Source organism: Stegostoma tigrinum, chromosome 33, assembly GCF_030684315.1.
Source record: "Stegostoma tigrinum isolate sSteTig4 chromosome 33, sSteTig4.hap1, whole genome shotgun sequence".
NCBI lineage: Eukaryota > Metazoa > Chordata > Chondrichthyes > Orectolobiformes > Stegostomatidae > Stegostoma > Stegostoma tigrinum.
This window is the reverse complement of record NC_081386.1, coordinates 21,155,702-21,182,077: the sequence shown is the minus strand read 5'-3', so window position 1 is coordinate 21,182,077 and position 26,376 is coordinate 21,155,702. Positions and strand designations below refer to the sequence as shown.

At 38.4% G+C, this 26,376-nt stretch overlaps 1 protein-coding gene across 4 annotated transcripts in view; it reads left to right on the top strand.

Annotated features, from left to right (window-relative positions):
* The window catches only part of dmxl2 (Dmx-like 2), a 132,210-nt gene that overhangs the window by 104,274 nt on the left and 1,560 nt on the right, over positions 1–26,376 (top strand). For 2 of the 4 annotated variants that reach the window (XM_059639307.1, XM_048562599.2), the window contains exons 33-43: positions 1,346–1,463; positions 4,796–4,861; positions 5,253–5,339; positions 6,608–6,729; positions 6,862–6,997; positions 13,640–13,700; positions 15,665–15,792; positions 19,924–20,001; positions 20,322–20,413; positions 21,032–21,084; positions 24,068–24,285. In XM_059639307.1, the coding sequence (XP_059495290.1) occupies positions 1,346–1,463; positions 4,796–4,861; positions 5,253–5,339; positions 6,608–6,729; positions 6,862–6,997; positions 13,640–13,700; positions 15,665–15,792; positions 19,924–20,001; positions 20,322–20,413; positions 21,032–21,084; positions 24,068–24,285 (1,159 nt within the window). Of the gene's footprint in view, positions 1–1,345; positions 1,464–4,795; positions 4,862–5,252; positions 5,340–6,607; positions 6,730–6,861; positions 6,998–13,639; positions 13,701–15,664; positions 15,793–19,923; positions 20,002–20,321; positions 20,414–21,031; positions 21,085–24,067; positions 24,286–25,853; positions 25,938–26,376 lie in introns of all 4 variants that reach the window. The other 2 variants (XM_059639308.1, XM_048562600.2) reach the window with 2 other exon arrangements.

Genomic DNA, 26,376 nt, shown 5'->3' with positions numbered 1-26,376 from the left:
AACTATTCTTCTTCAGAGCTCTGAAGAAGGGTCTAGGCCCGAAACGTCAGCTTTTGTGCTCCTGAGATGCTGCTTGGCCTGCTGTGTTCATCTAGCTCCACACTTTGTTATCTTATTTCAGTTCTGCTTTCCTGATCTGTTTTGATTCTCTGAGAAATCAAGAATTCACAGCCATCTGGGCTGGAAAACCCAAAAGATTCACAATCTTGTATGAAGAAACTTCTCTCAATCTTAAGCAAAGAGCCCATTACAAGTGAACTGTTCCCACTGTTCACTACCTGCTAGGGAACAGAATCTTAGCAACTACCTTGTTTCAATGAGATCACTCCTTGTTCTACAAACTCTAGAGAATATGCACACAGTTTACTCAGTTCCTCAGCATAGGACAACTCTGTCATCCCAGGGACTGTGCTATCATTGTGATAACCTATATTATGGGATTTGGATTGATAAAGACAGCAGGAGATCCAGTCGTTGCTGAACGTTACTTTTCATTGAATGCTGTCTTTTATCTGAGTAGGCGACCAGATTTAATAGAAGGCTTCTAGATAGAACCATCTTCCAGTAGTTGTGGTAGTCATGTGACCTTAGTGGTGTAAACTGTCTTGTATATCAATGTTAACCCTTTACACTACAGGAAGACTTCTGTTTAAAGTTTGAGTTTAATTTGCTGGATTCAAATTCTTCACACCAATGAAAATCTTCATTATCCATCAATTCATTTTCCTCTTATCCAGAGTATGTTTCAGAGTTTTACCTCATAGCTCAATGTTCACAGTTCAGCAATTATCCTTATAACCTCTGGCCTTTTAATAATTCTGTATCTTTCCTGAAATACGCAGGCCAAGGCTAAATTGCCAGGTGCTGTATTTCCAAGGTTAGATATAATTTCAACATCACCTCCTTAGAATTGTGAAATACACCTTTATACACCCCAGCACTTTATTTGATTTCTTAAGCACCTGCAAATAATGGGTTAGCCATTTTAACTGCTTATTACTTTTTTCCTGATTTGCTAACTTGAGCATTATTTAATCAATAATGCTCCACAATTAAAGTAGTGGATCGCAAATGGCCAGCAAATGTGAGATTGACATAGCATCCTGCATTTATGGATGGGAAAGTTAGACAGGCTTTAAAACTGAACACATGATATTATTAGAGACGTGTTTGCATGAAATGTTTAGTCTGATATCTTACAATTCATTTCTTAACGTACTACTGCTTTAAGTAAAATGACTGATAATTGATGATAAATAATATGATTAATTTAAAAACAAGACCCAAAAATATTTAATTAGTTGCGGCTATATATCCATCACCCATGTTGTTTCTTTTACTTTAGGTCACGACATCACTCAACTTTTCCTGTTAAAAGACTATGGCACTTCTTGGTAAAACAAGAAATGTTGCAAGATACATTCATAAGATTTATATTCACAAAGAAAAGAAAGCAAAGTGAGGTAAATGGTGATAAAGATAAGAGTTCTTACTTTTTTTTAAGATTTGGAACTCTGGAATTAGTATTTTAGATTTAAAGACATATTTGCCATGACTGTTTAAAGCTAAACACAAATGATGCAAATGATGATGTGCCAACTCGTATTAATTCAGTTGAAGAAATCAATTTGCCATTAACAGAATTACAATGTCTAGAGCCTGAATGTTTGCTTTTAAACTCATCAATCCAGTGGGAAAGGGTAGGTAGTTGTCTAACATGATGGTGGAGCTCACTTCGCTGTATTTCTGACATGATCCAAAAGCAATCATTGCTTTCACTACTCATTTTTTTTGTCAAAATCAATAGATGGCAGCAATTGCATTGATTTGAAATGTAGGGTGCAATGATACAATTAGGAATTAATTAATTAAGAATCTAATGCCAGTTTTAATCCAAATTATGAGAATCCAGTGATCTGTCAGATTATGTTATGTTATGATTGTAATCTTGTTAAAATGATTTTTTTGTGCACCATAAAGAATAGGAGTGCCTTTGGCTTTCCTCACCACCTTTTTAACTCTCCCCCCCCCCCCACACACACACACACACACACACACACACACACACACACACACACACACACACACACACACACACACACACACACCAATTTAACTTTGCCTAACTCTGGAATCTGCATTTTCGGCCCCCAGCTACTGCTGTTACATATCTAACCACATCACCCTTTTAATTAGCAAGAAAGGACATGAAGATTCCGTTATTATAAATATTTACTTGTTAATTTCTGCAAATTTTAACTATTCTTAACTTGAGTTTCTCATTATTTTACAGTGATAACTTAAATCTGGTAATTTTACATCCATATCTGTTAGGCCTTACTAATGGAACCATATTATTCAGCCAAAAGGGATTTGACCCTTGTGTAAGAGAGCAAGCAGCACTTTGACAGGCTCAATAAATTCAAAAGTGGCCAAGATGGTCAAATGCAATTCACTGTAAGCTTCCTTCAGCTCGATGTTTAGAAAATAACTTTTTTTATAAGCTCCTATCTGTTTTGAAACTGACAGTTGTGCACTAACACATCAAACTGTTCAGGTTACCAATTTCAGTTTTGTAAATTGCATTCTCCCTTTGTGGCTTGTTAACAAACTGCTCATTATTTAATGAGCTGTGAATTAGAGGTAAGCAATCTCCCTCCACTCAGTCTTTCTTTGAAAATTGTATTGCATCCCAGAGGTGCAGAGAAGCAGTATTGTACTCCAGAAATGGTGATTTTCAGATCAGACCTGCACCCCTCCTTGACTCTACCAGTTATCAAAAATTCTGGCCTTATGATCCCATTTTAAAGGCATCAAGGGGAATGGGGAGAAAGCAGGTATATAGCATTGACATCGAGGATTAACCATGACTGATTTGAGTGGCAGAGCAACCTCATAGGGCTGAATGGCCTACTCCTGCTCCTAATTTCTATGACAATTCTATTGGAAGGAAATCACCTTTTAATAATTTGATATGAAGAAATTGTAATGACTTAAACATAACATTCAATTTGTTTCAGTATAAGTATAAGGAAATGTACGCTGAATTACCTTGACTAAGTTAGGCACATCATCAATTTCTGCTTGCCTCCTTGTTTTCTAGTCCTGGCAGTATTGTTCATTTAGCCCAAATCTTGCTTGTTTGTTCTGAATTGTGACTCCTTCCTTTTTGCCTTCGTTGTGCAGAATACTGGCTTTCTAAACATACCAATTCGACGATAAGGAGGCTCTTCAGAAATCAAAATATAATTTTTTTTTCCCAGAATGTATTATGATTTGAACCTTTGTAACAGTCAGGCTCTGGATAATTCTTCCTCTTGAAAAGAAAATCAGTTACCTTTCAGTGTAAACTTCAAGTTTTTCTGCTAAAAGTTTGTAAATAAAAGTGTAGCACTGTTAGTGATTTGCATGTTGATTTCATACAAATGTTGTCATGAAATTCTGGTTTTCCATGACACTTTCATCTAACTTAACAATTATTTTCACTTTGTTTGTTGCACTCCTGCAGATTTTGTTTCATTATGAAATCTTTATTCTCTCCAAGTTTTATACATATTGCATGGTGGCACGTTTGAGGGGTTGTTTAGCCATTTTTGTTGATCAGTTTTATATTCAAATATGTAAGAATGATGGAATTAAGATTTTTAATTTTGTCTGTGTAGAAAAAAAACCACGTTCATCAGCAGATCTCTAATGTAGACTAAATTAATTTCTCCTCATCCGTAGCTACTTGTTCTACCTCCTGAGGAAGGCATTGCATTTGTCACTCAGTAGGTCCAGGGCTCCCTATTTGGAATTGGACAGCTACTCTAAACATGTATCATGAACACCACTGTTTTACATTTATAATTTTTCAAACCTTTTAATTTTTGCAGAGATGTGTTGATAATGCACACTTGTTTGCCAGTTGTCCTAGTAACTGATGCTGTGCTGCAACAACAGTTGCACTTCCAAACCTAATCTAAGATAGTTGAGTAAATGTTTGTATTTTTTCTGTCAAGACATGATCCAGAAATCCCAAAGCAAGAGTATACAAATGCTATCCTTCACCTCTAGTAGTTGAGGTTCTGAGATCATTTGGGCTTTTTATCTGGTGACTGATCTACACTGAATTCTTCATTTCCCCATTCAGACAAATAATTTTTCTTGGAATACTTTAGGAATATCAAGGGAGGGTTTTCAATTGACTAATATTTTTGGGATGTACAAAGACTTTGTCAGAATTTAGTCATGTAGTTCATTGGGCAGCATATTACTAATGTTGACTTGTCATGTTGCTTTTCCGTTAATGGGTTCTCATTGATGCTTACTGTACTCTGGTTTTGCACTCTGGATTGACCAGTTTCAGTTCTTATGAGAAAGCAAGTTTGATTTTGAAACTAAATTTTACTTTGTGACACTAACATTGCACTTGACGCACCATGCTAGTTTTTAATGCTGTCCTTTGTTCTTAAGTGTGGGAGTGTTGGACTCATTTTCTTCCCAATTCTGTTGTCTGCTGCCCCACTTTTTCTTTCTCTGTCTTCCTCACCCTCTCCCTCTCTCTCTAACCCACTTTGCAAGAAGACAAAAGGGTTTCAAACTTTGTATGAAAAGAGGAAGAAAAACTCCATTGCTGATACTTAAGTGAATAAGTTTAAAAACTGTCCATCACAATAAAATAGCTTTTACCCCCCAAATCTAATACTGCCAGGGCTTCATTTTTTTCAATTCAGTAAAAACATTTTATTCATTTTCGTTTTTTTTTATTTCTGTGCATGTGTAATGTGCTGTGACTGTGTGCTGTGTTGTGTAGTCAGTAGAAGACCATGTGGATCAAGTCAAACAAAACTGCGTAGCGGAACATCATGGAAGCAACAAGGTAGCATCCCTTACCCACCCCCTCACCTTTAGCAGCTGTCATACATAACACTAGCTTTAACATCTTGTTTAATGGCATGTGAAAGTAAATAAATGTTGACATGCAGAGGTCCATCTCATAGTTGTTATGTCTGTGCAGGTTGCAGTGCAAGCACAAATATGTCATCCTGTGTGAATTCAAAATGATTACATTGCTAATTTATATACAGCTGTTTGCTGCAATGCTAAAACCATTAAACAAATAGTAATGCTGGTGAGTTTTAAATTTTTTTTGTTGCGTGTTTGTTTTATTTCCCTGTTAAAGGCAAATAACGTCATCAGCATACCACTTTTAAGGTGTGTAGACTATTATAATTATGAATAAATCTGTCATACATAATACTATCTTTTAGGTTGAAGCAGAAATGGGCTATCCAGGTAGAAAAGCAAAGATTATTCACAAAGATTCAGATGCCATAATGGCATTTGCAATTAATAAGGTAAGAAAGATAAGTGACTTACGAATTCCATCAGATGAAATAATTTACAAACTCTTGACCCCTTGGAATCAGTCTTGCTATTTTTGAGGAATCTCTAACATCTTTTTGAAATGTTGATGCACAATAGCTATTACACTAGTTCTCCTTGTAAATGTCAGTGGCCACCAATTGTAATGTGTAGACATTTAGTGGACAGCATTACACATTTTGTTATAGATGGTCTGGCAATTTGTAGTCTTTACATAGGCGCTTAGGCTTAACACAGAACTCAATTCCTCCAAGTAGTCAATTTTTAACCTTCAGAAGTGTCAGGCATCATCATTTTTTAAGGCACAGGCGTTATCAGTTTTCTCCTTCTTGCTGTGTGATTTCAGCTCTTCCTATTTTCATCTCAAACCACCTGCAGTTTTAGATTTTTTTTTGCTATTTCCCCTATTCCCTTACTCTTGTCTTTCAGTGGACTTGTCCCACTACCTCTACTCATTTTGCTGTTTGCATGTTCTTTTGGTTTAATATTCTTCCAATGGAAGGGTAGGAACACACAACATAATAACATTCCTTTCAAGCAAAGCAGGCTGGGTTTTCCAACCCTTGAGAAACATGGCAAGTGAAAGGAGAAAAGTAAGGCTTGCTGACAGGGTAAGTAAATTGTATTGTATTGCTTGTGGACAGGATGAGCAGGAATGTGTTCTCCAAGCACAAAAAGCTGAACAGGGATGTTCATCTCCTTGCCAAGATCTGGCTGCACCCATCCCTCCCCTTAATTGGACACCAGCTGCATGGTCACCTACCCGACTACACAACTTGCCACCCCTCTGCTGCTGCGACAAGCGCAAGCTTTTCCAGTCCCACACTGTATCTCCTTTCTCTCGGCCTAGTTCAGTTATTGTCCCATCCTATTGTAGCAGGTATCCTAGCCCCTGGGTGGAAAATGTGCAGTTTAAAAACTGCAAGGCATTCAGAAAAAATAGTAGTGCTTCAAAGTTTCCTGAACTCAAAACAGCTCCTCCATGCGCCTCTCCCCGAACTCACTGCAATCCACCTGGCCTCACTCTCGCAACATCTTCAAAATAAACCCAACTTTATGATAAATGGGTTTTGTTTCAAATTGCAAACATTCTGTGGATTTGTTTCTTGGTATCTTGATGACTCTACCTGTCATGTTAAAGGTCATTGCTAATATTGTCTTTTCTAATAGAATATCTTCTACTGTAGTTTATATTGGTTTCTTTTTGTTTGAATTCAGTTTTTCTTTCTCCACTAAAAAGGCAAATTCCAATGAGATGGTTTTGGCTTCTACTCATGATGTTCAAGAACTTGACATATCTGCAATTCTAGCTGCCCAGCCTTATACTTGGATTGGTGACGATTCAGACAAGGAATCTAGAAGGTACGAAATTGTATTTAATCCATTAAAATTACTTTAATTTATAATACCTGTGCAGATTCTTTCATAGTTAAATTGGAATTGCAATATTTGCATCATCCAGAGTCATAACACAGTCACACTGATCTCTTGTAGTTCTGATGATCTTGAACATCGCTCAACAGTGAGCAATAGCCAAACAAGTACAAGCCATTTTGGATCCAGCCAGCTCTCTGCTTCTTCTTCGATGCCTTGGCTCGGAAGTGGGCAAACCAGTACAGGAGCCACGGTGGTATGTCCAGTGATAAATCTAGCCAACTTTGCTAATTCTGTCTTTAATTTATGATATCCTTCATCTCACTTTTAACTGATTTGGGGTTTACCTCCTTACCGTTCGTTTACAAAAGTGAAAAATGTCAGGGACAAGGTAAGTAATAATGCAGTTAAAATCGGAATGCAAATAATTTGTGTTCCCGACTAATACACTTATTGCTTCTCTCATGAACTCGGATCATATTTAATAGTACATTTTAAAAAAAGTATTTTGAACTTGTTCCTTAGTCCCCCTGTTTGCATTCCACATCTCTCTCTTAACCTTTTTCATTTTTATACCTGACACAAAGGAAGATGATTGTGGTTGTTAAAGCTCAGTCATCTTGGCTTCAGGATATCTGCGCAGGATTTCCTCAGCGCATTGTCCTAGGCCCAACCATCTTCAGCCGTTTCATCAACAACCTTCCCTCGATCAAAAGATCAGAAGTGGGGAGGTTCACCAACAGCGCAATGTTCAGCACCACTCACAACACCCCCGATTTAATGCAGCAGTCCATAAGTTCATAAGATTTTCAGCCCTTTGTGTCTGCTCTGACATTCAATCATGGCTGATATGTCTCTCAGCCCCGTTTCCTGTCTTCTCCCATAACCCTTGATCCCCTTCCCAAACAAGAACCGATGTATCTCTGTGGTAAATAAATTTAATGACTTGGCCTCCACAGCCTTCCGTGACAATGTGTTCCACAAATCCTCCACCCTCTGGCTGAAGAAATTCTTCCTATTTATAAAGGACTGTGCCTTCCGGTTATAGTCTCTTCTAATAGTGTAAACACCTTCTCCACATCCACTGTATCCAGATCTCTCAGTACTCTATATGTTTCAAACAGATTGCCACCTTCTAAACTCCATCGATTACACACCCAGAATCCTCAACTGCTCCTCTTATGCCAAGCCCTTCATCCTTGAAATCACTTTTGTAAACCTCTTCTGGACCCCGTCCATTTTGCCAGCACATCCTTCCTTAGATACAATGTCAAAAACTGTTCACATTATTCCAAATGCAGTCTGACCAGAGCCTTTTATAGACTCTTATCTTGTATCCTAGCCCGCTTGAAATGGACGATAACTTTGCACTTGCCTTCCTAACTGCCAACGGAACCTGCATGTTAACCTTGAGAGAATTTGACACTAAAGCTCCTAAATCCCTTTGTGCTCAGATTTCTGAAGCCTTTCCCTATTTAGAAAATAGTCAACACCTTTGTTCTTTCCAACAAAGTGCATAACTTCACACTTGCCCATGTTGTGTTCCATCAGTCATTTCTTTGCCCACTCTCCTAGCCTGTACAAGTACTTCTGCAGCCTCCCTGCTTCCAACCTGCCCCTTCACCTATCTTTGTGTAATCTGCAAACTTAGCAACAATGCTCTCAGTTCCTTCAATCAAATGGTATGTATGACGTGAGTAGTTGTGGTCCCAACATGGACTGTGTGGAACTCCAGTGATAGCTAGCTGCATCCTGAAAAAGGCTCTATTATCCCTACTTTCTCCCTCCCGCCAGTCAGCCAATCCTGTACACATTCCAGTACCTTTCCCATAACACTATGGACTCCTATGTTATTTAGCAGCCTCCTATGCAGCACAATATTCTAGAAAATCAAATAGATCATATCCATTGGTTCTCCTTTGTTTAACATGCTCGTTACCTGCTATTCTAACATTGCTCAACTATTCTTGATTTGTCAGCCAGGTCCTCCCCTTACTCAAATAAAGGAAGTCCTGGGACTAGATCTGAGGATTGTGCTGACGAGCAGAAAGTAACATTCAAAGAACATAGAACGTTACAGCACAGTACAGGCCCTTCAGCCCTCGATGTTGTGCCAACCTGTCATACCGGTCTCAAGCCCATCTAACCTACACTATTCATTGTACGTCCATATGCTTATCCAATGACGACTTAAACGTACCTAAAGTTGGCGAATCTACTACCGTTACAGGCAAAGCGTTCCATTCCCTTACCACTCTCTGAGTAAAGAAACTACCTCTGACATCTGTCTTATATTTTTCACCCCTCAATTTAAAGCTATGCCCCCTCGTGCTCGCCATCACCATCCTAGGAAAAAAGCTGTCCCTGTCCACCCTGTCTAACCCTCTGATTATTTTATATGTTTCAATTAAGTCACCTCTCAACCTTCTTCTTTCTAATGAAAACAGCCTCAAGTCCCTCAGCCTTTCCTCGTAAGACCTTCCCTCCATACCAGGCAACATCGTAGTAAATCTCCTCTGCGCCCTTTCCAAAGCTTCCACATCCTTCTTATAATGCGGTGACCAGAATTGTACACAATACTCCCAAGTGCGGCCGCACCAGAGTTTTGTACAGCTGCAGCATAACCTCTTGGTTCCGGAACTCGATCCCTCTATCAGTAAAAGCTAAAACACTGTATGCCTTCTTAACAGCTCTGTCAACCTGGGTGGCAACTTTCAAGGATCTGTGTACATGGACACCGAGATCTCTCTGCTCATCCGCACTACTAAGAATCTTACCATTAGCCCAGTACTTTGCCTTCTGGTTACTCCTACCAAAGTGCATCACCTCACACTTGTCTGCATTAAACTCCATTTGCCACCTCTCAGCCCAGCTCTGCAGCTTATATGTGTCTCTCTGCAACCTACAGCATCCTTCGTCACTATCCACAACTCCACCGACCTTAGTGTCATCTGCAAATTTACTAACCCATCCTTCTATGCCCTCATCCAGGTCACTTATAAAAATGACAAACAGCGGTGGACCCAACACCGACCCTTGCGGCACACCACTAGTAACTGGTCTCCAGGATGAACATTTCCCATCAACTACCACCCTCTGTCTTCTTTCAGCAAGCCAATTTCCGATCCAAACTGCTATATCTCCCACAATTCCATTCCTCCGCATTTTGTACAATAGCCTACGTGGGGAACTTTGTCGAACGCCTTGCTGAAATCCATATACACCACATCAACCGGTTTACTCTCATCTACCTGTTTGGTCACCTTCTCAAAGATCTCAATAAGGTTTGTGAGGCACGACCTTCCCTTCACAAAACCGTGCTGACTATCCCTAATCAATTTATTCTTTTCTAGATGATTATAAATCCTATCCCTTATAACCTTTTCCAACACTTTACCAACAACTGAGGTAAGGCTCACTGGTCTGTAATTACCAGCGTTGTCTCTACTCCCCTTCTTGAACAGAGGAACCACATTTGCTATCCTCCAGTCATCTGGCACTATTCCTGTAGACAATGATGAGTTAAAGATCAATGCCAAAGGCTCGGCAATCTCCTCCCTGGCTTCCCAGAGGATCCGAGGATAAATCGCATCCGGCCCAGGGGACTTATCTATCTTCATCCTCTGTAGGATTTCTAATACTTCTTCCTTGTGAACCTCAATCCCACCTAGTCTAGTAGCCTGTATCTCAGTATTCTCCTCGACATCATTGTCATTTTCTAGAGTGAATACTGTTGAAAAATATTCATTTAGAGCTTCCCCTATCTCCTCTGACTCCACACACAACTTACCACTACTATCCTTGATTGGCCCTAATCTTACTTTCGTCATTCTTTTATTCCTTAAATACCTATAGAAAGCCTTAGGGTTTACCCTGATCCTATCTGCCAACAACGTCTCATGTCTCCTCCTGGCTCTTCTGAGCTCTCTCCTTAGGTCTTTCCTGGCTACCTCGTAGCCCTCAAGCGCCCTAACTGAGCCTTCACATCTCATCCTAACGTAAGCCGCCTTCTTCCTCTTGACCAGAGATTCCACCTCCTTCGTAAACCACGGCTCCCGCGCTCTATGGCTTCCTCCCTGCCTGACAGGTACATACTTATCTAGGACACACAGGAGCTTTTCCTTGAATAAGCTCCACATTTCCAATGTGCCCATCCCCTGCAGTTTCCTTCCCCATCCTATGCTCCCTAAATCTTGCTTAATCTCATCATAATTGCCTTTTCCCCCAGCTATAACTCTTGCCCAGTGGCATACACCTATCCTTTTCCATGACTAAAGTAAACATAACAGAATTGTGATCGCTATCACCCAAGTGCTCACCTACTTCCAAATCTAACACCTGGCCAGGCTCATTACCCAGTACCAAATCGAATGTGGCTTCGCCCCTTGTTGGCCTATCTACATACTGTACCAGGAAGCCCTCCTGCACACACTGGACAAAAACTGACCCATCTATAGTACTCGAACTATAGTGTTCCCAGTCAATATATGGAAAGTTGAAGTCCCCCATGACAACTACCCTGTCTCTCTCACTCCTATCGAGAATCATCTTTGCTGTCCTTTCCTCCACATCTCTGGAACTATTCGGAGGCCTATAGAAAACTCCCAACAGGGTGACCTCTCCTTTCCTGTTTCTAACCTCAGCCCATACTACCTCACTTGACGAGTCCCCAAACATGCATGCCACACAAACATCCAGCAGTAGTAATATCCAACAATAGCAAACTTAATCATTGCCTCTTGACATTCAGTGGCATTACCATCACGGAATCCCCCCACTGTCAATATTTGTGGGTTACAATTAACGTGAAACTGAACTGGACCGGCCAGATAAATAAAAGAGCAGGTCAGAGGCTTAAAAAAAATCATGCAGCGAGAAACTCCCATCCTGACTCCCCATAATCTGTCCATCTACAAATGACAAGTCAGGAGTGTGCCTGGATAAGTGTAGCTCCAAGCACATTCAATGAGTTTGGCATAACCCAAGGCAAAGCAGTGGCTCAGCTGGGAGCACATAACAAATATGTACTCCTTTCACTGTCAATTCTCAGTAGCAGCAGTGTGTCCATGTACTAGACACATTGCTGAAATTAGACAACACCTTTCCAACCCCTGACCATTTAGAAGGACATTGGTAGCAGATACAATGGGAACGCCACTACCTGCAGTTACCCTTCTAAACCACTCAACCTCTTAACTTTGTAGTATACCGTCGTTTGTTCCCTATCACAGAGTCAAAATCCTGGAACTCCATCGCCAACAGCATTGTAGGTCTACCTATACTAAACGGACTGCAGCAGCTCAAGAGACAGTTCACCAACACCATCTAAAGGGCAACTAGGATATGCAAAAACTACTGACCTAGGCAGCAACTCCCAAATCCCAAAAACAAATTTTTAAACATCATATATGTGTCCTTCCAAATTTCAATTGTTCGTAATTTCCAGCTCACCACAGTTTCCTGAAACTTGAACCTCGCATTCATGTAAATTTAACTCTCAGCAACACGGTTGCACAGCGGTTAACACTACTGCCTGACCGTACCAGGGACCTGGGCTCCATTCCAGCCTCGGGTGACTGTTGGAGTTTGCATGTTCTCCCCAACTGTGCGGGGGTTTCTGCCAGTTGTTCCAGTTTCCTCCCATAGTCCCAAGATGTGCAGTTTAGTTGGATTGCCATGCCAAATTGCCCATAGTGTCCAGCGTTGTCCAGATTAGATGATCAGCCAGAGTAAGCATGGGGTTATGGGGATAGGCTGAGGAACTCGATCTTTCCACATAGTTGGTGTGGACTTGATGGGCCAAATAGCTTCTTTCCACACTGAAGGGATCCTATGATGATAAAAGTACTATGAACAGGGCTGTAGGGCATTCATTTTCAAACTTTGCCAATGAAAAGTGGCTACTCAACCATTACATTTTACTTTATTAAACTCTATTAGCTGTTTTTAAAATGTCGATGTGTAAGGTACTTCCACTTCCAGAACAAGTGGTCACAGTCTAAGGACAGAAGGTGGATTATTTGGGAGGGAAATAAGAAGTCTTTTCTTCACCCAGAGAGTGGTGAGCCTGTGGAATTCCCTATTAGGGAAAACAGTTGAGACCAAAACATTGAATGTTCTCAAAAAGGAGAGGGATAAAGTTTTTAGGGCTAAAAGGATTAAAGGGTGTGGGGCAAAAGCAGAAGTGATATGGAGTATGACCAGTCATGATCATGTTGAATGGTAGAACTGGCTCAGAGGGCTGAATGATTTACTTCTGTTCCTATTTTCTATGAGAAACAGATCTTGACCACCCCGCCTCGCCCGATGCTTAGCATGTTCATCCAGTGAATAGCTAAACCTTTCAGGCAAAGAAGGTCTCAGGATTGAACTCAAGCCTCTGTGAGTCGGTGTTTAACTAACTGGTCTCATTCAGCTCAAAAAAACAGGATGCAATGTAGTGTGAGTGCCAGAGAAAGATACTGTAGAGCAGGATATACCTTTGTGGAACTTTTATCCCAGAAAGCAGTGAACACTTCCAGGAGAGGAAATGAGGGAAGAATGTTGAGAGGAGATTTTCCAGAGTTTACAAAAACTTGCTACTTTCAATGTATCAATTGTAGGTTATTTTGACAGTTGTACTTTAGATAAAGTAATGTACTGGAACAATTTTGATAACGAATTGAATGCAATAAACAAACATATTAATTGCCAAACTGAATTTAATAATTTCAAATTGATGTTGATCAGTACAATGAACTTCATTTAACTGAGCTTTAATTCCATTTTTTAAAAACAATAACATGTTGGTGCTAAGATGATAATGATAGTTGCATTTTCTTTGTACCTATATTGACATCTAAAAAAATAAATTTAAGACATTGTCTTTACACGAATAATACATTATTCCCTGTTGTAGCTCATAAAGAGGAACTTGAACAATGTGAAAAGGATGACATCACATCCAGCCCACCGATATTGTGAGTACTGTAATGAGAATGGCTGATTGTGCACCATCATACGTTTTACCATTTAATCTATCCTGCCTTTCATATTGTCACAATGTTTTTCTTCATTCTTCTCCCACCAGTCTTTTTTGCCTGTACTTGCTTGTAACCTGTTACTTTTCTAAACATTTTTTCAGTTTTCAACAGTCTGAAATGTTAACTGTTTATTTAAGATTAAGCCCATCTTGTTTGCCATTCTATTTACTTTTTCCTTTTGACTTGTTTTCAATTTAGTTCTAACCTAATCAGGATATTTCTCAAAACCCTTCAAGGAACGGTTAACGGTGTGAGCACTGGGAAAAGCTGAAAAATTATCTCAAGCCAGTTTGTCTGTGTGATTCTGCCACATTGCCTAATGCAAGCTGAGTGTATTGTCTGCACCCTATGCATCAGTTTTTGGAAGCCGGTCAATTAAGAAATAATTAAGAACTACTTTCCAAGGACAATGGGATTAACCAACAATGTGCAGAACACACTTAGTGACTATAGCTCATCAAATAAAGTTGCAAATGTACCACAGGATGTCAGGGCAATATTGAAATGACATGAAATCTGTAGTACAGATGGGGAAAATGGCAAGCCTGAGGTTGCATTCACCATTGCAGCAGTACTTTGTTGGCAGTGCTGTCACAGTTCATACAAAGGTGGAGACATGCCTGCTGTATCTTCAGCCTAATCGTGTATCCATGTTGTTGTGCTATCTTGAGTATCAGCCTCTTCAAGAACACAATCAGCAGTAGTTTCAGTGGGGGTTGCTGGCCACCTGTTTAAGTCATTCCCTGATTTCTCCTCCCACCTTCTTAATCCACCCTTTCCTCACTGGACAGCAATTTCCATATGGATTCTTAGTTAAGAATAAATCATCTTATTGTCACATGTATTTTGCAGTGAGAAAAGCAGTAAAATACAGCGAAAAGCTCTTTTCGCCACTATGTGGGGCCATTTTGAATAGTTTTAAGAATAAAAAAAAAGAAATATACAGCTTAAAGAGAATCCATCAGTCCTGAGCAAGTTCATCATCATCAACACCTGCACCAGCATCACCTCCTGGAAAATTGAGTTGGAGGGTACCTTACATTAAATTACATTATATTAAAGAAACAATGCTAATATTTTAATTAATGGCTGATACACTGCTCTGGTTTGTATGATTTATTGGTGAATCTTTGATCTAGATAGAATAGTATGGCCTTGGGAAAAGTGTCAATGTATTACTTAATGCCAAAAGAGCCAAACCCCAACTGAATACCAGTCTTAAAGAGATAAAAATTTTAAAGTGCCGATTATATAGTGGCAGATGGCCATTTTTTAAAAAAAGTTCAATTTACATAGCATTTATAATAAACCAGAAGATCCTGAAGCGACAGATTAATCTTAGTTGTTTTGTTTCACTGATGTGGAAGACAGTTGCTCACAGGATGTCCCAATAAACAATAAACAAAATTTGTTCTGAGTTAATCTATTTTTGTTTTGCTGTTATTGCAATAAGAATGTTGGCCAGGATAGTAGGAGAATTCACAACTGGGTTCTTCATGAAATCCTACCTTATGGTTTCAGTGTTTCAATAGAAAGGTAAACCTGCAACTACCTTTCACTTTTTGTGCTGCACTAAAATGTTGGCCTTGATTATATACTCAAATCTGTCGTGGAGCATAAATCTGTAATCTTATGATTTTATTTGGGAATGCACCACCATCAATTGCTCCTGTCAAGAGACACTCGGAAAAAATGCAGCACACAAAGAACTGGTCTTGAAGGCTATCCCGTTTGCCTCTGACCGCACTCTTGCCACCTCATGAGGTGAGGAGAAGTGTTTTGTCACTGAGACTGTCAAGGAGTAGTGCTTATTTAGCAGATTTTAAGTAAAACAGATTTGAACCCAAAATAATTTAGTTTTCAAATTTATTGATTTTACTTGTTGCAATTCTGTCAATCAGATCTCACAGGTGCACAAGATGGAAGTGTTCGAATGTTTGAATGGAATCGGCCACAGCAGGTTATATGCTTCCGCCAAGCTGGCAATGCCAGGGTTACTCGACTACATTTCAATTCCCAAGGCAATAAGGTTAGCTCTTCCTGCAATTTATCTAAAATGTAATTGAACTTGATAATATAAAATATGAAGGTATAAGTTTCGCTTTCAAGCCTTTCTTTCCAACCATTTAGTTAAATTTGCTGTAACGTTTGAAATATTTTATTTAGCTTTTTGAGAAATTTCCACAATTCTTTTTCTGTAGTTAGCCTAAAATACTGAAATGAAATTGCAGAATATGTCTATTTAATTGTGATATTGTGCAATTTCATCAACGTTAGATAAAGGTTCCACAGTCCTTATGTCTCTGAAATCTGATCATCTAAATGCACATACATCTTTATAAACACCAGTGCAAATCCAGTGAAGATGTTCATTTGCATAGAATTTGTTGTAAGTTTAATTCTTTTAAACAATGAATAACAATTCTATATAGTAAAAACAAACATGGATTTATATGACTCCTTCATTAAAGTTATGATTGAGAAGAGGGTATCACTAATTAGATTTCTGTTTTCATTGGCACAAGGCCTAAGATTTAAGAGTTACTGGGTTTAGGGAAAGAAAGGGGAGCTATGAGAGAGACTGGCTTTGCCTGATTCTATTTTTATTCTGATCATAGCAATTGTACCTAAAGAAACACCTACAATGGTTTTTCTCCTGTATCCCGCCATTGCAACTCCACTAAAGGTTGATCCTTGTTTCCATCTCAATTTTTATCTGCATGTGCTTGAGAACATCACACATAAATGTCAGATGCCCGACGAGGGATACCAATGACACACACTGTAACCACTGCAACCTCCTTAACCTTTCCACTGTCTTTAATTTGTCACACTTATCAACAAACAGCACTAAATGAATTGAATTTTTCTCTGAATTGAAGTATTATAACAAACCTATTGTCTTCAGTCTCCATCATAAACCCTCCTATGTCACTATCAACTCTCACACTCTACCACCCACTGAAAACCAGAATATTTTTCAACCTTAATCTTGCAGTTAACCTGCAAGTTTCCAATTTCATATTCATTTCATCAAAATGCCTACTTCCACCTCCATAACATTGTTCAACTCCGTCCCCTCCTCAGCACAGCTTCAGCAAAAAATCCATATCTATGCTTTCTTGAAAAAATATTGTTGATATATCCTGGATGACCTCCCGTCTTCCACTCTACATAGTGTTTAGCTCATTCAAAATTCTACCTTTATCCTAACTTGCACCAAGTCCTGTTTACCTATCATTACCGACATACATTGGCTCCAGATGTTACACACTTTGGTTTTAGGAGTCATATCTTTGTTTTTAAATCCTTCCATCCCCTTCCCTACCTCTTTAGCTCCCTCCAGCACTTTATCGTGTAACACTTCCGTAGTCCTCCAATTCTGACCTCTTAACGTGTCTACTTTAAATCCACAGCTGATGCCATACTTTCAGCTGCCAGACGGCTAGACAGCTGAAATCACAAATTTCACTGCTGTCTGAGAGAAATGTAAGAGGATATGCAATTAAACCACACTCAAACACATTTGAATAACCAAGGAGAAACAAAGATCAACTTTGAAAATCCCTATATCTTGCCTGTCCAGCACTGTTCCAATCTGTGGCACAGTCATTTGCTTACTTAAATGCTAACAAAAATGTGCACATCTGGGGGAACTACTTCATGTCTGCAACCTGGATCTAAATAGCATTCATGTTTTATCCAAAGTTGCTTTAGGTGGCCTCAATTCAGTTTCGTTACACTGGATATTTGGTGGGAGAAATGTGAAAATAGCATAACAGGACCAATTGTTTACTGCTAACAGTTGAAAATACATTACACACATTCTGAAGAAGGGTCCTGACCCAAAACGTCAACTTTCCTACTCTGATGCTGCCTGGCCTGCTGTGTTCCTCCAGCTCAAGACTATGTTATCTCTGACTCCAGTATCGGTACTTCTTACTATATCTTACACAAATTACTGATATATAATGGAACAAGAAAACAATCTTCAAGGAGACAGACAAGCTCTAATCATCAAATGGGATTCAGTACTATTGAAAATACTTCAAAGCATTCTGAGTTTTAGATGGAACAAACACTTTCCCCACCTAACAATGTTACTTTGAGTCTGATGCTGAGGCATGTTGTTAAAAAAAAATGAGTAAACTTTTACTCTGCATTTTAACAGCATTGCACGTGACCTAGTATTGCTGATACTGGGCCCTACAAGGAAAGCATTAAGGTTTGTCATAAAAATAACTCTTGAGTTATGTTGAGAAACAGTCATTGACAGAAAAAGGCCAGCAAATTACATCAACACATCTGAAGAAGGGTCATGACCTGAAATATCAGCTTTCCTGCTCCTCTAATGCTGCTTGGCCTGCTGTGTTCATCCAGCTCGACACCTCGTTATTTCAATACATCCTATTCTCTTCAGTATGCTACAGTGCCATATTGTGTTAAGAACAAGGTACTGCAACAGGTTAGCATTTTGTTTGATGCGAAGAACAAAAAGAAGAACAAAATTAAAAATCAAAGAAAATAGCTATAAAATAGGCAAAAGAAGTTGAAACTAGACTGCTTTTGGATTTGATATGCCAGTTTTATATAAAACCTGTGAAGTGAGAAAACATTTTAAACTGAGAGCAGACTCTCAACTACAAGCTGCATTTGTATGGAAGCTTTAACAATGCAAAATGTTCGCAAGGCACTAGCACGAAGGTGTTTTCACACAACATTATAACTCTGCCACATTAAAAAAATGACAGACAACCCAATACTCAGAATAGAGACAGATTTTCCAGACGACTGAGACGAGACAGACTACCTAAGGGCTAGACAGCTGAAATCTCAAATTTCACTACTCCCTCAGAGAAATGTAAGAGGATATGCAATTAAACACACTCAAACATGTCTGACGCTATTATTTTGAAAGGTTTTGCATTGAGCTTCTTGGAATGTAAATAAGACCATAAGACACAGGATGTCATTAATATGTTTTTACATTTTTCCCATCTCTACTCTCTTACTTGGAGCTGAATCGCATTCCAGGATTCCTCGATGATCTGTTGTGTTGTTATGGACATGCCATGCTATTTAGATTGGAAGGTTTTGGGCACAATGCATAAAGGATAAGAATTGACCTCCAGATTGTGGAGATATAGTGGGCTCAGTTTTGACTGATGTTTACAGAATTATTCACTTTCTGATGCGTTTTGACATCTTTATTAGCACTTCATTCAGGTTCTGCATTTTAATCCAGAATATTTCTGCTACTGAAGCAGTTTTGTAAACCACCTTGTATTCATTTTGATTTTTGATTGGTCATCTGTGCAGATATGCAATGAAATTCATCAAAGTATTATGAAATAGCAAGTTTTGTTTCTGTAAACCACACAAAAGAGTAAGGGCCCCTTAACATTCAAAGTAAGTGAGGAGTGGAAAGGAAAAATATGTTCTTTATAACCCTCATGTTTTTCTTCCTGGTATCTATTTACAAATTTTTAAAAGGTATTCACTAACTAAAATTTTTCCAGTGTTCAAACATAAAAGCTGAGAAACCTAGATAAGCACATAGTTGATTGTACGTGGCCCAGTAGAGCAATTGCAGAAACAGAGGACGTGGTTGTTTAACACTAAGTTGTTAGATAGCAACAACATTTAGGGTCTTCAAACTCTTGGGTAACCTGATATATTTAAACTAATCTTCAATGAGTTCTGATGCTTTGAAAATTTTGCATTGGTTTAACGATAGGTGTTGTTAGTGAAAATTTTGATCCTATTTCGAGAAATTTGAGAAAGCGGCCTACTGGTATAGAATTATTCAGGATTGCTTCAGTTAAGTTTTAAATGCTCCATTCAGTCACTTAGACTTGATGGCCTTCATTTGCTTCTCATAAAAGTGAATGTCAACGTATCTCCTCTAATTTCTAATCAATATTAAATATTAATCAATATCAATTACTTTAAGAATTGTGAAGAAAATCTTTTAAAGAATATGCATCGATTCTGCTAGTTTGGCCAAGCTGTTACATATTGTGTTTCTGTTCTTTGGTTATAAAATTCTCATTTTTGTTGGTTACTGCATTAAATATTCTACAGCTGGGGAAAATGGATTTAAATTAAATTATATATTTTATAACTTCTTTATTAAAATGCTTTGATATTCCTTTAACAGTTGGGGGTGGCAGATGGAGAAGGTTTTCTGAGCCTTTGGCAAGTCAACCAAACTGGATCTAATCCTAAGCCTTATCTTGTAAGTTATATAAACAGTCTTGTAATTGAAGAACACATGCCTTTGCTTGCGTTTGTTGAAATAAATAATTTCTTTGAAGATATTGCAGATGTGCCAAAACATGTTCAGTATTTCCAAGTACTTTCTATAGATGAGTGTAATTATCTGACTTCAGCCAAACATACTTATCAAATGTGTTTTGAGGAGAGAATTCTTCAAAAAATTGTATCAACATTGACTATCATCTCAAGAAGGAAAGTAAAATTTGCTGAAGAAAATGCTAGAAATAATTTATTTTGAGGTTATCTTAATGTAAGAAGATTTTCCTTGTTCAATTGCAGAGCTGGCAGTGTCACAGCAAAGCTGCTGGTGACTTTGCATTTGTTACCTCCTCAAGTCTCATAATGACAGCAGGACAATCTAATGACAACAGGTACAGTGAACTGTAATGCAACATTGATGTGAGAAAATTTGTTGCTAAGTGTAAAGGGACATTTCAAAAAGTCATTTTTCTTTATATTAGTACTTAAATAGATTGATTTCTTTTTAACTTTTCTCATAGGTTCCCCTTTTTCAACTATTCTTCTAATTTTTCCAGATTATAACTTGGTTGCTAATTCTAATAAATATTAAATGTGAATCAGTATCAGTTCGGAGATGCATGGCTAATATCTGATCCAGATCATTTTCCTGAAACCTTCCTGTTGCCCTTGTTTACTTTTCGTCTCCACAGTGGAGACAATATGTTTTCCCTTTCACTTTGTTATTCTGTAAACACAATTGAAATAACATTAGAATTTGTGACAGAAGGAACCATTTAGCATCAGAGAGAGAGTGGTCTGGCATAGTGTTCACAACCAGATGCTATAGCTTGGAGCTGGTTGGAAAAAAGCTATCAATGTCCAAGGTCAAGAGATAAATATTGAACGCTTATGTTGGCTGGAATTCTTCTAGGATATTGTTCACTTACATGTTTCTCCCTTGAAGTTTAGTGTGATGGTCAAAATATTAGTTTGGTGTACTAACTGGCATTTTTTGTTTCACCTTCCAGAAATGTTTGTTTATGGGATACATTAATTTCACCGCAGAGCAGTCTTGTACATGGTAATAACATTGTCTGTAATTCTTGATAAAATTTGTGTTAGTGATAAAACTGTCCAGTTAATTGACATATTTTTATATTATAGTAATAATGTCCTATTAAAATACTAAGATAACAAGGTGTGGAGCTGGATGAACACAGTAGGCCAAGCAGCATCAGAGGAGCAAGAAAGCTGATGTTTCAGGTCTGGACCCTTCTTCAGAAATGGGGGAGTGGAAGGGAATTCTGAAATAAATAGAGAGATGGGTAGGTGGTTGGGAGATGGATAAAGGAACAACCCACATCCTAACTCCCCAACTACACTCACCTTTACTGGCTCCATCCCTACCTCCTTGACCTGTCTGTCTCCTGACCACCTATCTGCTCCTTTATCTATCTTTATTCGTCAGCCTTCCTACTCCTCAGTTGCTACTTGGCCTGCTGTATTCATCCAGCTGTACACCATGTTAGCTCAGATTCTCCAGGATCAGCAGTTCCTACTATCTCCATTGAAATATTCTTGTTTTAAAAATTAGTGAAGCACTTATTCAAGAAGATTACTTCATTTTGACTTCTGTAAATACCAATTTATTCCCCATATACAAGCATTGTCATTAAGATGCACCTAGAAACCATAGCCAGTCTGGTATTTCTTGACTTGTTGTGTACTGACTTTAATTTCTGAAGAAGGGTCTCGGCCTGAAACATCAACTTTTCTGCTCCTCTGATTGCTGCTTGGCCAACTGTGTTCGTCCAGCTCTACACCTTGTTTTCTTTAATTGCACACTGGTTTAATCATGGCATCTGAATTCTTTTAACCACATTTTACAGCCCAAAGTAATTAATGGGATAAAAGACCCTTGGCTGTTGGATTCTATGTCCCAGAATAAATTTAGTGCCTTCCTATCCAGAATTGTTAAGCACAGATTTTCAGGCAGATTTAATTTAAATGCATTTTTGGCCTTATTCTCTAGAATTTGTTTATTTTCCCCTGTTGACTTGCATGATCCTCTGGGTCATCAGTTCCTCTTGTCTCCATCTCCCTTCGATGGTGTTGAAGGGCTTCCTATACACAGCAAATGAACATACAAAAGAACAATGCCAGGCAGGTTAACTAGTCAGAAACGAGGTCCATACGCTTCCACCAGCAGCTGCATTTACAGGTCGAGTTGAAATTGCCTCATTTTTATTGATGCTATTCTGGTGGAAGATGTTCTGATTTCACTAACAGATTTCTTTGATATAACCATATGTGAGTGCTCACGTAACTGTTATGTGAAATAACTCTTCTTAGAAGCAGTCCAACCAAATCTTTCTTTGATACTGAGGGAAAGAAAGTGTATCTGGGTGATTGTGGAATACTGTTACTAGATCGGTCACAATCACGAAAATGACACTGACCGTTTATTGCTCTGTAGTGATTGTAAAGAGGTCAGCCATAGCATATGAGTTTCCTCTCTTGAGACTGTTAATTTGGTCCAGTCAAAGAGTCCTGGTTGACAGATTAAAAACAGTGTGTCAGAGATTCTGTCACTCCCTCCGCTGACTCTGAAGAGGCAGTGCTAGAGTCAAGGGTTTTTCATGCTGAAATAAAAGATGACTTGGAGATAGGATACTCGCCTGTGGAATTATTTCGCTCTGGTACAACTAATTCTTAATAAACATTTAACTTGTGCTGAATTTTGAGAATTATAATTTGGAGTGAACCACCTCAGTAACAACTTAATACGACATCTCCCTTCAAAGGGGTTGTTGCTGAACGTTCTGTAACATGTCTCGTTGTCAAAAGGGCTCTGCCTGCCATTTTACAGGAGGCTGTTGTGTAAAAGGCAGGGGTATGTGCCAGAAGTATATTAAAAACATGATCCGTATTTAAATGTATTATTCCTTTTGGGATATTGGTCAGCCTCAGCGTCCAATTTGATGCATAATAAAGCTGAATAACAACTTGCATGAATAGGATGGATCGACCCTTCAATATGAAGGATCATTCACTATATCAGAGTCTTTTGCAGTTGCCCTTTTTGGCTGCTGTTACTCAGTTTTTTTTAAACCTGTTTTCTGAAATTTTTCTCAGAAGTCCAAATTGAGTAATGTTTTTGCTGGTTCTGGATTGATTTTGCTCCCGTCAAACATTTTAACTGAATTATGGTCTGGTAGGAGTGCTTATAGGGTACAAGCAGGAGGAGAAACAGCAAGGATTTCAGAGAGAGTAGTGTTGATATCTAAACCTATATTGTACTGGATACGTTTTCCAAAGAAATTTTACTAGTGACATGATTGCATTCCAGGGCTGATTTGTCAAAGTAGTCATATGGTAAAGCATCCGTGCCACTGGTTTACTATCTGAATAGAATGCACTATAGACTGTATGCCACAGATTTGATGGTTTTTTTATCCCCTTCCCCCACCTTGCTGATCTTTGTAGCCTTGTTTTGCCTGTTGTAGAATTCCGAAGGGTATGATTTAACAGAAAAATGAGTAAATGCTGACAAACAAAAATAAAACCCGTTACATGTTATTTTCAGGCTCTCTGATTTTACTTGGGCATGTCTGCACCAGTAATCCAGGAGCCCAGACCAATGCTTTGCAGATGGGGATTCAAGTCCCACCATGGTAGCTGATTAATTGAATTTAAATTTAAATTCAAATTCAATTTTAAAAATCTGGAATTGAAGGCTGATCTCTGTAACGGTGTGACCATAACAGCTATCAAGAAATGTTATAAAAACCCATCTGATTCACTAATCTCCTTTTAGAGAAAGGTATCTGCCATCCTTATGTCATCAACTCCAGACTTTCAGCAGTGTGGTTGACTCTTAACTGCCCTCTGAAATGGCTTAGCAAGCCACTCAGTTTGAGGGCATTGGTGATAAGCATAAAACTTTCCAGTGTTACCGTATTCCATGATTTTTTTTTTAAAATTGTGTGCAGATAATTTATTTTGTGAAGCATAGATATTGAGACTGAAGATTTACTTCTCTCTTTCTCATTTAATCCCCTTAGGTTTCGTCTGCCATGACAATGGTGCCACTGTGCTTCAGTATGCACCAAAGCAGCAAATTCTGATCTCTGGAGGCAGAAAAGGTTTTGTTTGCATTTTTGACATCAGGCAGAGGCAGTTACTACATACATTTCAGGCTCATGATTCTGCAATTAAAGCCCTTGCTTTGGACTCCACAGAAGATTATTTTATTACAGGTTCAGCTGAAGGGAATATGAAGGTAAGGCTTTGGGCAAGATATTCAATTAGAACTGCTTTGTGATGGATACTCATCTTAATCCTTAGCATCTGGTTTCTACCTGTTGAGATCCATCCATTCAGCTGCATTTAGTGTTTTGATATCAAATACTAAAATTGTTTACATTTGAGCTCACTTTATGAAAAAAGAATAATTGGATCGGGGCTCCAACGGGCAAATATGCAAGTTATAAATTTTGCCCCTGTATGTGATGAGGTCAGCACTGGAGTACACCAGTAAATATGATTCTGTTGTTTTCATTGAGATTGTAGATACAGTCTTTCAGAGCAACTGTCTTTTGAATTTGAGTTGGATACTATTTGCAAGTAATAGACTACAAAATTCCAAATACAGAGGGCTGTGTAATGATTCCACATGCCTACACCCTGTCATCATTTTGTGCATACATTGAAAAAGTAGTGGTGAGAAGGGGTTGTAGAAACTTTCAGTTCCTGCTGTGTTCCCCATGGCAATGCCCTGACCAGCCAGCATCTACCTGCCTTTTCCCAGGTTTAGTCAGATAGCTAAGATTGACAGTTAACTGATCCAGCTGAATCTCCATGCAAACTGATTATCTGCTTCTCTTTCAAAGTTTACTTTCTTGCATCCTGGTCTAAATGAATACATTGTGAAAAGTGTTAATGCCTCATTTTAGTAGTAGTCCTTTTAGGCACAGTTATCATTCTAGATAAAATGTTATAAGACTGACGTTCGTGATGCAATCTGGCACTTTATTTTGGCCCAAATGTTTGGATTGCAGGAGAATGATATTTGGATGTGTAAACACAGAATGATTGTGAAGAAATGTAGATTGTTGATATTTTGCTGTCATCCTACATTACCACCTGCTTTCAGGCCCACAGTCAGCCTTGTTGTACTGCTTTATGTTCCCATGTTATTCACTGTCTTGCTTATTCTTCTATATCATTCATGTATCTCAGTTGTGAACTTGGCAATTAGCTTTATTTAAGGTTCCTTTCTGCTATCTGCCCACATAGTCATCGCTCTCCTACTTTACTGTCCAGGTCCTTGAGGATTGTCTCCTGTCTCCCTATCTTCTCCAAGTCCCTTCTCTCTGAAACACTTACAATCTGCCAATATCTCAAAATCCAGTTGGTGACAGTGCTGATGCATATCATTGAGTAACTAGTTTAAAGTATATTGCATATCTGATCATTTTAAGAAGCAATTAGTAAACCTAGTTTTTAAGTCTTATGGACCAGACCAAACCCCCTTCAAATAAATCAAGAAAACAGCCTCAACCCTAACTTTTAACTTATTTAATGGCAAGTGTAAGGTACAGTGTTCCAAATGTAATTAGATTGGTCATGCTACTCTACTTTAAACAAAACATATTTGAATTTTAACTGGATCTAAGAATAAAAGCAAAAGAAGTAAGAATTGATGTTATTAGAAAACTTAACAGAATAATAGATAATTTAACTACTAAATAACAACTTTTTCAATATAGTACATCCCATAAACATGCCCTCAGCAAAGGCAAATTTGGTAAACTAGATTATCTCACAGCCGCTTGTTTTCTCGTCCAGGAGAAAAGAACACAAATAGAAAAATTCTGGCTGAGAGAGAGAGAGAGAGAGAAAAGAACTTGAGCTTTTTGCTGTGGCAGAAAGGTGTGTAGCAACTTCCACAACCAACTTTAAACTCCGACTGCTGAAATCTAAACTAAAACTCTTTTTTGTGGGAGCCTGACTCTACCCATGCATGTTGCTTCAATTGTGCTAACTTTAAAAAAAATACACAGGGCCTCACAAGCTATTTACTTTATTGGATTGGGAGAGCCAACTTTGTGCCTGTGGCTCAAAACCTCTACTCAAAAAAATAAGGACAAAGTATATTTCTCAAAGCCGTAGTATTGTCACAACTCTATTAATAGTCTTCCTTCCATTAAGAGTAAGAATATATTGTAAATCATTCTTATTGTAAATTTAACAAAAAGTGGAAAACAGACATTTTATATATTTTCAATGATTTTGATTGAATGTTAAACTGGCTTATGAACTTCAAAACGTTATTAGTGTTTTTATCAAACCTTGTTCCTAACAGTATGAC